The sequence below is a fragment of the Dendropsophus ebraccatus genome, chromosome 6, assembly GCF_027789765.1.
Source record: "Dendropsophus ebraccatus isolate aDenEbr1 chromosome 6, aDenEbr1.pat, whole genome shotgun sequence".
NCBI classification, from domain to species: domain Eukaryota; kingdom Metazoa; phylum Chordata; class Amphibia; order Anura; family Hylidae; genus Dendropsophus; species Dendropsophus ebraccatus.
In genome coordinates this window covers 126656613-126670012 of record NC_091459.1, presented here as the reverse complement: position 1 = coordinate 126670012, position 13400 = coordinate 126656613, and the positions used below count along the sequence as shown (strand labels likewise).

General features: G+C 41.7%; 1 protein-coding gene across 2 annotated transcripts in view; it reads left to right on the top strand.

Moving 5' to 3' along the window:
* Window positions 1–11382, top strand: part of LOC138796021 (cytochrome P450 2K1-like) — a 33092-nt gene extending 21710 nt beyond the window's left edge. For both annotated transcript variants that reach the window (XM_069975893.1, XM_069975892.1), the window contains exons 6-10: window positions 4361–4537; window positions 6308–6449; window positions 9696–9880; window positions 10646–10787; window positions 10900–11382. In XM_069975893.1, coding sequence (XP_069831994.1) covers window positions 4361–4537; window positions 6308–6449; window positions 9696–9880; window positions 10646–10787; window positions 10900–11078 — 825 coding nt within the window. In that variant the 3' untranslated portion in view covers window positions 11079–11382. The remainder of the gene's footprint in view (window positions 1–4360; window positions 4538–6307; window positions 6450–9695; window positions 9881–10645; window positions 10788–10899) is intronic.
* Window positions 11383–13400: the final 2018 nt, after the last annotated feature.

Below are 13400 nucleotides of genomic sequence, written 5' to 3'. Positions count from 1 at the left end.
AGACTATGGAGGAGGGCTGGCTACTATATGAGACTATGGGGAGAGCTGGCTACTATATGAGGCTATGGTGGAGGGCTGGCTACTATATGAGGCTATGGTGGAGGGCTGGCTACTATATGAGACTATGGGGAGAGCTGGATACTATATAAGAGGCTATGGTGGAGAGCTGGTTACTATATGAGACTATGGGGAGAACTGGCTACTATATAAGTGGCTATGGTGGAGGGCTGGTTACGATAGGAGACTATGGGGAGAGCTGGCTACTATATAAGAGGTTATGGTGGAGGGCTGGCTATTACATGGGTTGGGGTTTAATCATACCACAGCAATTTATCATGTCATTTATCATAGTGCACAGTGCTGGGAGACGCACACCACTGACAGTGCCAGGACCGCCACATTTGCGCTTCAATAATTATCAAGGTTGGCCCGCGACTTTGTCCAATTTTTTAATTTTGGCCCACTGTGTATTTGAGTTTGACACCCCTGTTCTAGAACCTCAATGTCTTTGATTTCATTCATTCTTGGTGTGGAAGAGATCCTTTTTAAGTAGCTTGATATTTCTTTAGAAAAGACTAGAAAAGTAGGATTAGGTTCTTTGCAGAAGTCAGCGGAAAGTTAAAGTCTAGCTATTGAGGGAAGAAGAAAGTACTCCTCACTCCGAACTTGTTGCTAACTAACCACTACTGGAACTGCAACTGTTTTAAACCAGATTCCTTCCCACTATTATGGGACTTCTCTCATACGCACTTACAAACGTAACCATTACATGAAAGCAGAACACTTTAGACGGTTCACAATATTTTAACACATGAGGATGAATACTGGTGAATACTAGATTTGTTATTGGAGTCCAATAGTAAGCAGGCTTTGCTTGAATCTGCCTTCAATTTAGCGGTAGTGGATTGATTATTATGGAGCACAAGTTATGTGAATTTTGGTCAGAGAAACATTAACAGTGTGCTGTCTGTCTCGAACCCAGTAATAGCAAAATAGTCACAGTAGGCATATAATAGCCACAGCCTATAAGGCTGCGAATGACCAGAGAAGTGGTAAATTAGAGGGCATGGAGGACAGCTGATATCTCCGATTGTGGACGAGAAAAGAACTTGGTACTTTCTGTACTAAACTGTAACCAAAGAGACAGAGTGGTGTTATACTTAGCCGCAAGCCTTTTGGAGTGTGCAACTACGGTAGCTACTCCATTCTGCAAAAGGAAGGATATTTCTGCAAGCCAGTCCTGGATTTCGGGGAACTGTCTGTGTGGTAGGTCGGTAGGGTGCGATGGTTGAGCGCTTCAAGGGAGCTTAGGGTCACTTGGGCACTTGTCACGGTGGCCTGGAGTGGTGTTAGACCCACCCTGGGCTGTTGGTAGCGCCATTCACAGAAAGAAAGCCAAAGTGTTTTGTTTTGTGTAGGTGCAGCTGCTTAAGGAGCAGACCAGAGTCCTGTGCCTTTTGGTTAAAAAAAAAAAAAAAACTTTACTGAATAATATATCAGTGCAAATAATACAAGAAATTCCAAAGTGCAAATCTTTACAGAGAACTTAGGTGCTGACAGTTGAGGTAAAACCAGTGCTTTTTGTAGTAGGTGCTTTGTAGTACAGAGAGGAGAGAAGTTGCCAGGAGAGGAGCCCTGCCCAATGTAGTAAGTGTGCTCTGCCAGAACAGGTGCACAAATAGAAGAGATAAGAGAATACTCGTACTCGCGGTTGCCTATACTGGACTGAACTGCCTTATGCCCCCTATTTGCAGCATACCCATCCTAAGTAGGTAGTACGAGCCCCAGACGTCGGTTATCTGGGTGTAACAGTCTTCCAAGGTTTCCCAGCCATCCTGCGCTGTGCGGTAGGATACATAGACCTTTTCCTGGTAGCTTTGTCCTACTGGGGTCAGTTCCTCTTGCTTCAGGTAACTGCCCTTCACTTTTTAGAGAGGTTCCTGGCATGGGCAAGGTGTTTCCTATTTGGCTTCTCTCCCCTTAGTAGAGCTTAGCATTGCATATTTGTCTTATTTACTTGCATAAAGAATGTCTGTTTCTGTGTCCCTGTCAGGGGTCCTGGCCAAAGCCAGGCCCTGGCTTAACTTCCACAGAGACTAGTCTGTTTTTGCTTCCTCACATACTGAGAGCTATCTAAAGACTCACTGAGAACCAACTCTCTTCCTACCACCAGAGACTAACTTCTCCTACTAGTCACATCTAGTGGGGAAAACACAATACTACATCTCCCATTTGTGTGAACCTGAGGGAGTGACTTACCAAGGTGCCATAGACAGTACCCTGTGGTGGGACACCACATGTGCTGTTCCACAAATTTAGCATAACAGAGCTTGCCGATATCAAATGTAAAGTAAAGTAGAAGTAAAAAGACATTGAGAGATATTTAAGTGACAGTATAGACAGTAACAGGTTAACAGGGTAACTTTCTAATTGTATTTCAGGTAGTTTAAAAACAACATTGAAGCATGGTTTAGTGGGCATTTCTTCAAGTATGGGTCAGCGTACCTTTATCTTGATTAAATCTCCACCAGTTTTCAGAGGCCTCTGGAAATATCAGTTGAAGGACTGTAGGGACCAGACACCAATGTGTTCAAAGTTTAAAAAGAAGTCTCTTGCGTCTTGCAAGAGATCAATGTCTTAACTCCTTAATGACGTACACCCCTGCTGTCTGGGCCTTAACCCTCACCCTCAATGACGGCGGCGTTAAAGTGTAAGCATCTCCTGTCACTTACTGATCGGGACCCCCGCAGACACGTCCTGATCGCATGGCCTGACTGTCTCTTACCATCCTCCGTGCAGTCAGGTCTTCAGTCTTCTAATAGTCTGCCACAGGCAGGCTGTATCGGAAGATCACAGATGACACTGATCCCTGCTATGCTATGGCATAGCAGTGATCAGTGTGTTAAAACTAATATATGTATGCAAAAGTACCCTAAGGGGACTTAAAAAGTGTAGAAAAAAATCAACAAAAGTTTTAAAAAATGTCCCAAAGTCCCTTCCCCAATAAAAGTGAAAATCATCCCCCTTTTCCCATTTTATACATAAAACACATAAAAATAATGAAAAAATTAAAAAAGTTAACTAACATATAATATACCGTAGTGTGTGCAATCGTCCAATCTATTAAAATAAAACATTATTCCCGCACAACAAACGGCGTGAACAAAAAGCAGTAAAAAAACACAGGATTGCTTTTTTTAAATTACAAATGAAAAATTAAACTAGAAAAAAATTAGAGATCATGGCGCAAAAAATTATGCCCCCTATGACACCATTGGTTAAAAAATAAATGCGCTATAAAGGTCACAATAGGGTTCATTTTAAATATACCTATTTGCAAATAAAAAGTTTTAATGCTAAAAAAAATACTAAAACGTTAGAAAACCTAGTAAACATGCATAATTGGCGAAACTATGTAAAGTGCTGTCTATCAAATTCCCCGCTACAGCTTCTCATATATAATATTGATTGTTTGTGGTATGTTTCCAAGAATAGAGTATAGAACAGCAAAGCGTCAGACAAATGTTTTCAAAACCAGTGAGCGGTCACAATACATTTAGGAATTTTATGTGTGAATTGAAAAAATTATATAACTGGAGATATTCCATGTATCTTATTGAGGATTGTAAATCAGATCTGAAAGAGGTATAATAGTCTAGGGCTGATGGGCTTTTCACAGGGGCGTAGCTAGGATTTATGGGGCCCATAGCAAAAAACTGTATGCCCCCCCCTCCCCTACACACACACATACACACATATTATTTATATATATATATATATATATATATATATATATATATATATATATATATATATATATTATATATATATATATATACACTCGGTGATGTGGCAAAAAAAATTCTCTTGTGGCCAGAGGCAGAATCCTATGGTTATATACATAGGTGCGGGACTAACTTTTGCTTACCCCTTTTTTACTGCAATGTGTAAGTGACCCAGTGTTCGCTTACATTCTGCAACACAAAAAAAGGTTAATACAGAAGACAATTAGCTCTCTCCTTCTCTACTCCTGCACTGAAAACTTCTGACCTCTGCAGGAACTCAGAGAACAGAGGTCAGAGGTTATCAGAGTAGTCAGGCAGAGAGTTAATTGTCTTCTGTATTAACCCTTTTTTTTTTTTTTTTTTTTTTTTGCCGCATGTTAGAGAACACTGGGTCACTTACACACTGCAGTAAATAAGGGGTTAAGCAAAAGGACACAGTAGGCTCTTATCTTCCCTGGGCCCCCTCCCTCCATGGGCCCCATAGCACCCACCTTCCCTGCCTCTATGGTAGCTACGCCACTGGCTTTTCATGTGATACACACAAATGTGTAATAACTTTTCTTTCTTCTAAACAGTTGTACAACGCCTTTCCATCCCTGATGCGTTGGCTTCCAGGAAGTCACAAAACCCTTCGACCGACCACTGATGAATTACGTTTATTTATTAGAGAGGTCTTCATTAAACAAAGGGATCAACTGGATGTCAATGACCAGAGGACTCTTATAGATTGTTTTCTGGTCAAACAGAAAGAGGTAAAGTTATAACATAGACATGGTAGCATGGGGCACAGTGTGTTTCATGGATCTGATTATCTGGTGCTGTTGGATTTCACCCATTTTGCTATCTACAATATAGGTCATCAATCACACTACACAGTGAATGTTGGCTCTGTTCACTTTGAAGTGGTGGTGAGACATAAATGCAGTTCCGGGCACAGCCAATACACAGTGAATAGATCTCTATTCACTATGTAGGGCAAACGTGAAACAGCTGATTGGCAGGGATGTTGGGCGTCAGCACCCCGATGGTCTGTAATTGATGAACCATCCATTCAGTTTTACCCTGAAACCATTTTAATTGTCCAGTTCAGTTAGGAGAAGAAAAGCCAAGGACACTCACCCGTTAGTTGTGAAGATTTATTTATTTCATAGTGCAATAAAATCAACGGATTGCACACTGATCAGAGCAGACGCCATCCTATGCTATAGTGTGGTCATGACCACACTATAGCATAGGATGGCGTCTGCTCTGATCAGTGTGCAATCCGTTGATTTTATTGCACTATGAAATAAATAAATCTTCACAACTAACGGGTGAGTGCCCTTAGCTTTTCTTCTCCTAACTGAACTGTATAACGATGTATAGTGCACATTAAAAGGAGCACCCCCGCCAGTGATCCACATAAGTCCATCATACGTCCGGCCACATCACCTGACCAAGTACTAGGAGTAGTGCCGGTGAAACCTCTCCACACACCATTTTAATTGTCTACTTCACAGAGCAAAGAGTGGTCATGATCCTTGAACAGTAATAGTCATGGTCCTTCTGCGAGCACCCATATAATAGTTGACTTAAAGGTGTTTTCCAGATAAAATGTACTGATGAGCTACATAGTGAGTGTATTTTCAGCCCTCCAGCTGTTGCAAAACTACAATTCCCATCATGTCTGGACAGCCAAAGCTAAAGCTGGAGGGCCGAGGGTTCCCCATGCCTGGTGTAGACAAACTCCATTCACTGTGTAGTGCGGGTGCCAAACAGCTGATCTGCACAGGTGCCAGGTGTCCTGTGTACAGCTCATCAGTACATTTTAGCTAAAGAACCCCTTTAAGCTAAGAAAATGGGCCTCACTTACCAAAAATGTGTCAATTTTAAGCCGTTATGCTGTTGTTTCTGTTTTTCCCACGTCAAATTCATCTAAGGACCCATGTCCTTAGCAACACAGAACAAAACTAAAACCTGACCATCCGCCACACTAGAAGTGACTGGTTTTTAGAATAGAAAATCTGTTAAAAAAAAAAAAAACAAAAGACGGTTTGCTTAATAAAAATTTGTCGTTTATGCTGGGTTTCGAAGGACATGCCCACTTGGTGGGTTTTTGGATACAAATCACGGGTTTGGTGGGTTTGTGGAAGAATTTTTTCATACACCTTTAATAAAGATGTTGGAAGACCATACCGAGAGGGAAAATGGACCAAAAAATGACAATTTGCTGCTGAGAACACATTAGTAAATCACCCCCAATGTCTTTCAGAAGAATTACTCTGTGGGCTCTATATGCCTATGAGCCATCAGATCCTGCCCTAAAGCTTGGAGAATCCTTTCATCCCCTATATTTTAGAAATATTTTTTCATGACCCCCCCCCTTCGCTTCTGCATATTATTTCTTTGCCCTTTTTTGGAGTTCAATTTCCTCCCAGCTTCCGGAAATATTTGGGGCAGGTGCAGTATCTGACCTAAAGTAAGATTTGTATATCTGATGGAATAAGTTCACTTATAGATATGTTACGTTTTGCTCATTTCAGGAGAAGCCCCATGCTGAGTCGTATTTTCATGATGAAAACCTCACATCTCTTTTAACCGAACTGTTCGCTGCTGGAATGGAGACGACTTCTACCACCCTGAGATGGAGCCTTCTATTAATGATGAAGTATCCTGAAGTTCAAAGTAAGAAGATATTACTTATCTTATTATTGTCTATGGTGCTGTGGAGGGAAGTGGAATTAATTCCCCCCCCCCCCCATATAGAAATAATGTCTCCTGCTGTGCCCTCCATATAGTAATATTGTTCCCCTGCATTGCCCCCATATAGTAAGAATGTATCCTGCTGTGCCCCATATAGTAAGAATGTATCCTGCTGTGCCCCATATAGCAATAATCTCTCCTGCTGTGCCCCATATAGTAATAATGTCTTCTGATCTGCCCCCATATAGTAATAATGTCTCCTGCTGTGCCCTCCATATAGTAATAATGTCCCCCTGCATTGCCCCCATATAGTAATAATGTCCCCCGGCATTGAGCCCATATAGTTATAATGTCCCCCTGCAATGTCCCCCATATACTAATAACGTCTCTCTGAAATGTCCCCCATATAGTTATAATGTCCCCCTGCAATGTCCCCCATATAGTTATAATGTCCCCCTGCAATGTCACCCATATACTTATATTGTCCCCCTGCAATGTCCCCCATATAGTTATAATGTCCCCCTGCAATGTCCCCCATATAGTTAATATGTCCCCCTGCAATGTCTCCCATATAGTTATAATGTCCCCCATATAGTTATAATGTCCCCTGCATTGCTAAAAAAAAAACCTATACTCAGCTAATACTGTCTTCCTCTATTCTGGCCTGTTCTCTCTTTTTTCAGCTGGTCAGATGCTAGAGGGATCCCCCAGCAGGCACAGCGATGTCATCACTGCCCCTGCTGGAGGATCCCTTAGAGATCAGTTCCAGGTTACAAGCGAGGGGGTGGGGGGGTGTTGGTGCTCCGTGCGACTCTGAGGAGACAGGGTGGCGCCGCCGACATCTCTGACAGCTCTGGGGTCAGTGGTCAGTTGCACCGCTCTCCGGGGGGGAGCAACTGATGCCATGAATGCGTGGGGATTGGACGCTGTCGGACGCTGCCGGGTGCCCCCTAGATGTCGGCAAACAGTGCGGTGGCCTGGCCCGCCCGGTCCTAGAAACGGCCCTGCTCTCGATAGAGATATCTGAATTATTGGCACAAATGGGAACCCAAGACTCCTTGGGATGACAGAGGCATACTCCTTTTTTCTAACCACTGAAATCATGTACAGTAGTAGTTAACCTAAACTGCAGCATCTAAGGAGTTAAACTGCTGAGATTAGCATTATCTATGACCAGGGCTGTTTAATTAGGGTGATGGTTGTATAGCTCAGCTAGAAACTTAAAAAGACTTGATGATCCTGGCCAAGATGACCTTATCACATTTAGTTCTTAACCCTTTCAATATTTTAGCCGGGTCATGTGACCTTCACTCAGATCTATAATCCATTACATGATTTCCTGTATAGACAGGATGTCAGTCTCTACTGTGTGTTTGACTTTCTGTAAACTACAAGATAACTTCTATCAAATCCAGACAGCTTTCAGATACCTTCCCACAAAACTCTGCCCTCTTTGCTGTTCAATTTATTATTTCAGCCTAAGACACAGAAGTACTGTTATATCTAAGGCATCAGGAGAGCAGTGATATAGTATGTGAGCCCCAATGTAAATAGCCTATAGATTTCTAAAAAAGTTACTGAGTTTCTCCTCTGCTGAATGAGATGCAAGTTTACATTGCTCTCTCCTGAGTCTCCCTTTTAAGAGATTGCAGGGAGAAACTAATCACAAGGAAACAGACGGGGGCTGCGTTCACACTACGTATATTTCAGTCAGTATTGCAACCAAAACCAGGAGTGGATTAAAAACACAGAAAGGATCTGTTCACACAATGTTGAAATTGAGTGGATGGTCGCCATATAACGGTAAATAACTGCCATTATTTCAATATAACAGCCGTTGTTCTAAAATAACAGCAAATATTTGCCATTAAATGGCGGCCATCCACTCAATTTCAACATTGTGTGAACAGATCCTTTCTGTGTTTTTAATCCACTCCTGGTTTTGGTTGCAATACTGACTGAACTATACTGACTGAAATATACATATACTGACTGAAATATACGTAGTGTGAATGCAGCCTCAAACTGCATCTCATAGGAATACAATAAGTGTTGATAGTGTAAGTTAGGGGACAGAAGTTCTATATGAGCTACTGAGCTCTATCTCTTCCTGCACTTATATCGGAGTAGAACTAGCATGAAATGACTTAACTCCACCTCTTTTGTCTCTTCAAAGTTAGAGGCATCATGGGAGATGTATGATGCCTTGGGACAGTGGCGTAGCTACAATGAAGGCAGGGAAGGCGACTGCTATGGGGCCCCTGCAGGAAGGGGGCCCGAGGAAGCCTGCCCTGCCTTCATGGCAGGTACCCCGCTCCCCCAGGGGTCCAGAGAGGAAGAGGGACCCGCCACTGCACTGTTCAGCCCCCTCACTGTAGTGCCGGGTGAGCGGGCTGAACAGAGGAGCAGGACCTGCCAGACGGCACAGGAGAGGGATAAAGGACCTTTGGGTCACATGACCCAAAGGTTCTCAATACTTCTATGTGAAGATCAGCCCGGACTACAGGAGGAGGAGGGGGGAAGCCTGGGAGCTGTAAGTGCTGTGTATGTGTGTCAGTGTGTGTACATATGTATTATTACACTGAGATGATTTCCCTGTGTACAGTGTACTCATGGTGTATACATCAGCACTAGTGTAATCACATTACAGCGTATATATGTGTGTATGTCAGTGGCGTATCTGTATATACGTTAATGGTGCCTCTGTGTGTGTATATGTGCGTCATTGTCTGTGTTTGGCGGGGGGGGGGGGGGGGTTGGGGGCGTACAGGATTCATGGGGCCCCATACAGTTTTTTGCTATGGGGCCCCATGAATCCTAGCTACGCCCCTGCCTTAGGAAATCCATATAATATGGGAGAATGAATTAAAATGGCAGACAACCCATAAGTAGCATATTATACAAATGATGCATGCAAAATAGTTTCCACATGATTCTCCAATAGCATCCATATAAGCAAAAAAGAAATCAGTTCTTTTTCTCACACAATAAAATAATAAAAAATAAAGCCGTATTCTTAATGTAACAATGCGCTCCATCAAAGTCAGTGGAAAATTGGCTGGAAGTTCACACACTAGAGAACGGCTATAATTGATTACGACAAAATGCTTTTTTTCCCGCCTGTTTTTTTTTACTCAAAATTATGGTTGTGCTTATCTTTAATTTTGCTGCGTGTGAACATAACTTAATGTGTGAATTAAAAGCAATTCTTACTTTTATATGATACAGAAAATGTTCAGAAAGAAATTGAAATGGTTATTGGTTCAGCCGAGCCTCAAGTGGAGCAACGCCAACAAATGCCATATACCCACGCTATTATCAATGAGATCCAGAGATTCGCCAATGTTGCTCCAATAAATCTGCCACATCAAACTACTCAAGATGTCACCCTGCAGGGCTTCTTCATACCAAAAGTAAGTGTCTTCATTTAAGGCATTTTCCTTTGTGGTTCATAAACATTTTAGGTTTTTCGAAGGAAAAATGCTCCAGAACTCTACCTGGCCTTACATGGAAAAATAGCCTTGCTTCCTTTGGCTTTTTTCACACAATGCTTGTTTTTCAAAAAAATATATTGTTTTGGTGCGATTTTAATCATGGCAGTAAAATAGCACCATTTTTTGCAACAATTTTAGAACAGTCAGGGCAAAAACAGCCCAAGCTACAAAATCAACCAATAAACCAAATTCAGTTAATAATTCGGTGGAATAAAACACTGAAGTTCTAATCAGTAACCTGCCCTGGATCTAATCTTAGGCTATATGCACGGAAATCACACGGATAACTTGCCACGGATTCCGTCGCTTGTCCCCCCGCATTCCCGCTTGAAGTGCCATCGGTCCCATAGGCATCGGTCCCATTGACATGTCCATTCTTTGGGTGGACGGCGGAATCCACGTGACCATAGAATGGAGTCTAAGGGACGGGTGAAGAGTGAAGCGGGAGCGTGCGGGAACGAGTGGCGGAATCTGCGGCAAGTTATCTGCGTGATTTCCATAGTGTGTATATACCCCTACGCGCTGACAGTAGATTATAGCATACAAAATGGAGACTGATAAACGTAATAGGGAGTTATGTTCAGGGGCCTTAACCATTTCCCTATATAATGTTTATTTATTATTGATGGACTGCTAACTCTTTGGTGGATCACACCATAGACAATCATTTATGAATCTTTGCAGGGGACTCACATCATTCCATCCCTGACATCTGTTCTACGAGACCCCAAATACTTCAAGACACCCAATGACTTTAATCCTCAACATTTTCTTGACATTGATAGAAACTTTGTTAACAATGAGGCCTTTACACCATTCTCTGCTGGTGAGTAACACCAAGTCAAGACATAGTTACAGGAATTGGACATTGAGTTGGATGCAGTCTTCCTGCCACCAAACCGCTCAGCTAATACTGATATGTTTTCTCTTTTTTGTAGGTAAGAGAAGTTGTGCTGGAGAGAACTTGGCTAAGATGGAGCTTTTTCTTTTCTTTACAAAGCTGCTGCAGAACTTTACATTCAAGGCTCCTCCTGGGGCAAAGCTGGACCTCACCTCTGCCGTTGGATTAACCTCACCTCCACAGAAGCATCAGATCTGTGCAATTCCTCGTAATTAATAGACATCTTGTAAATTTGTAAATTCCTTGAGGTTCCCCATTTACTATAATCCATCAACATACAATATTAATAGGATTCCCTCTAAGAACTATAATGGAGTAAAAAAAAAAAATTTGACAGCTGAGGAGTAAAGTGTGTTGCCCAGTGTTTTATCTGCCTATATCTCGAAGTCACAGTAGTTCTCAGGAGTGACATGTCAAAAGTTAATTTATCTGTTATTTAACATTTTAAATCCTTAAAATGAATTTGTTAAACAGCAGACACTTATTTTTTACATAAAATAAAGGCTCGATTACTCAAAGATTTGTGACTTTTTTGCCCATTACATGCAATGTCCATCCTATTTTGTAAGGTTTGCTGATGTATGAGCGGTTACCGATATGCCAGATTTAGTCAACAGCTGGAGCCTCTTGATCCAATGCACTTGACACCAAGGGATGGTGAGCTATGGTGGGAGAATGACAATGCCTGGGTGCTTACTGGATCTGCGTGCAGCAGATGGAGATGATGATGTTTCTTCTGTAGAGCAGAGGGCTCTTTGTCCCTTCCCTCTTTTCTTTTGAGGGCCGGTATAAAGGCTTAGAAAGGCTGCACCAATGTGTTGTGCCATTGGCATAGACCCCTTCCTCAGGGCACACCCCAATACTGTGTCTGGTCGGGGTCGGTGGTTAGATGACGCCCAAAATGGTGTAAGGTGCAATGTAAAACCAGACACAGAACAGGAACTTTTACTGAGAATCTTGAAGCATACACATGTACTGTATAAGGAATTCCGTCATCCTTCTTTTACCATAACCTGATGCCACAAAAATGGCTCAGTTGTCCTATCCTTCTTTTTTCATTAAAGGGGAACTTGTAAAAAAATAATAAGCGTGCTGCATAAGCAAATAGCATTGCTTACCCGTCTGTCAATTTGCTTTGGGGGATTTTGTTCTGTTTTGTGTTTCTGTACTTCCTGGTTGAGCAGTTGTACACAGTACTACAGGTTCCAGAATGCATTGCTTTTCCTCAGCTGTTCATCACAGTCCCCCACCCTGCCTATTTTCCGCCAAAATCTGTTGCAAAACATCTAGGCTGTGTTCACACATTGTAGTTTCATTGTGTTACTGAATTACTGTATAATTTCCTTGTGTTCCCACCCACACAGCACACAGTTACTACTTATAACATCGATACTGGAATAAAGAACTTTTTGAATTGAATTTTTTTTTCTTTTCATCTCCACACACATTATGATTGAGCATCTTTTATCTTTGAAGTTGAGCCCCACAATAAGGACTTAATTCGATTTATCTGAACCTGGTTCTGAGATCATAGGTGGTTTAACCTACATAAATTTTGTTGCAGGGACATCAGATGACATATACTATCCAGTCTTAACTACAGGTAAGAAAATGTTTTATTTGGTACTCTTTTTTTTTGTATGAGGGTGTGTGAAGTGGATGCCCTCACTATGTATCTGCATGTAACAGATCCTACACATGGATAGGGGGTACCAATAGGTCTTTGCGGGTCACCCCTAACAGTACTAATGTCTGTCTGTCCTTTAGATTTTTTTCCTCTTCTGGAGGTCTGTTTCCTGTAGATGTCCGTAATCAATTTATTGTCAGAGTGAGATGTCTAAATAGTTAATTGAGGTATATGAGTAGGTCAAAGTGAATTTGTCTCATCTGTCATATTTGAGATACTCCACAAAGGTCAGGAACAAATTTTCATCTCCAATCCATATGAGGAACACATCGTCGATGTAGCGCCACCAGACCATAATGTGTTGGTACTGGGGCACCACATAGACAAAGTGCTCCTTGATGTGTGTCATCACAATATTAGCGTAAGTGGGTGCAACATTTGCGCCCATCGCCACTCCTCTCTGCTGTAGGTAAATAGTGTTGTCGAACATAAAATAATTATTTGTTAATACCAAATTCAGCAAACTTACTATGAAATCCTTTTCTTTAGCATAACGAGACAGTTCCTGTAATGAGGATGATATTGCTGGCATACCCATATCATGTCTGATAGAAGTATATAAACTAATGTCTAGGGTGGCCAAAACGGCTTCTTTAGGTAATGTTAGATCATGAATTCTATTGAGAAATTGAGTGGTGTCCTAAAGTTATGATATAGAATTGTAAACTAGTGGTCTCAAAATCTTATCTAAAAAGATAGAAATATTACTTAAGATCGACCCACGGCCAGACACAATAGGTCTGCCTGGAGGGTTAGTAAGGTTTTTGTGAAATTTTGGAATAAAGAGTGGTAATTTGGGATATTGTACCCTCTTGTTGAGGCCTTCTATTAAGATATTATCAATTTTCAAA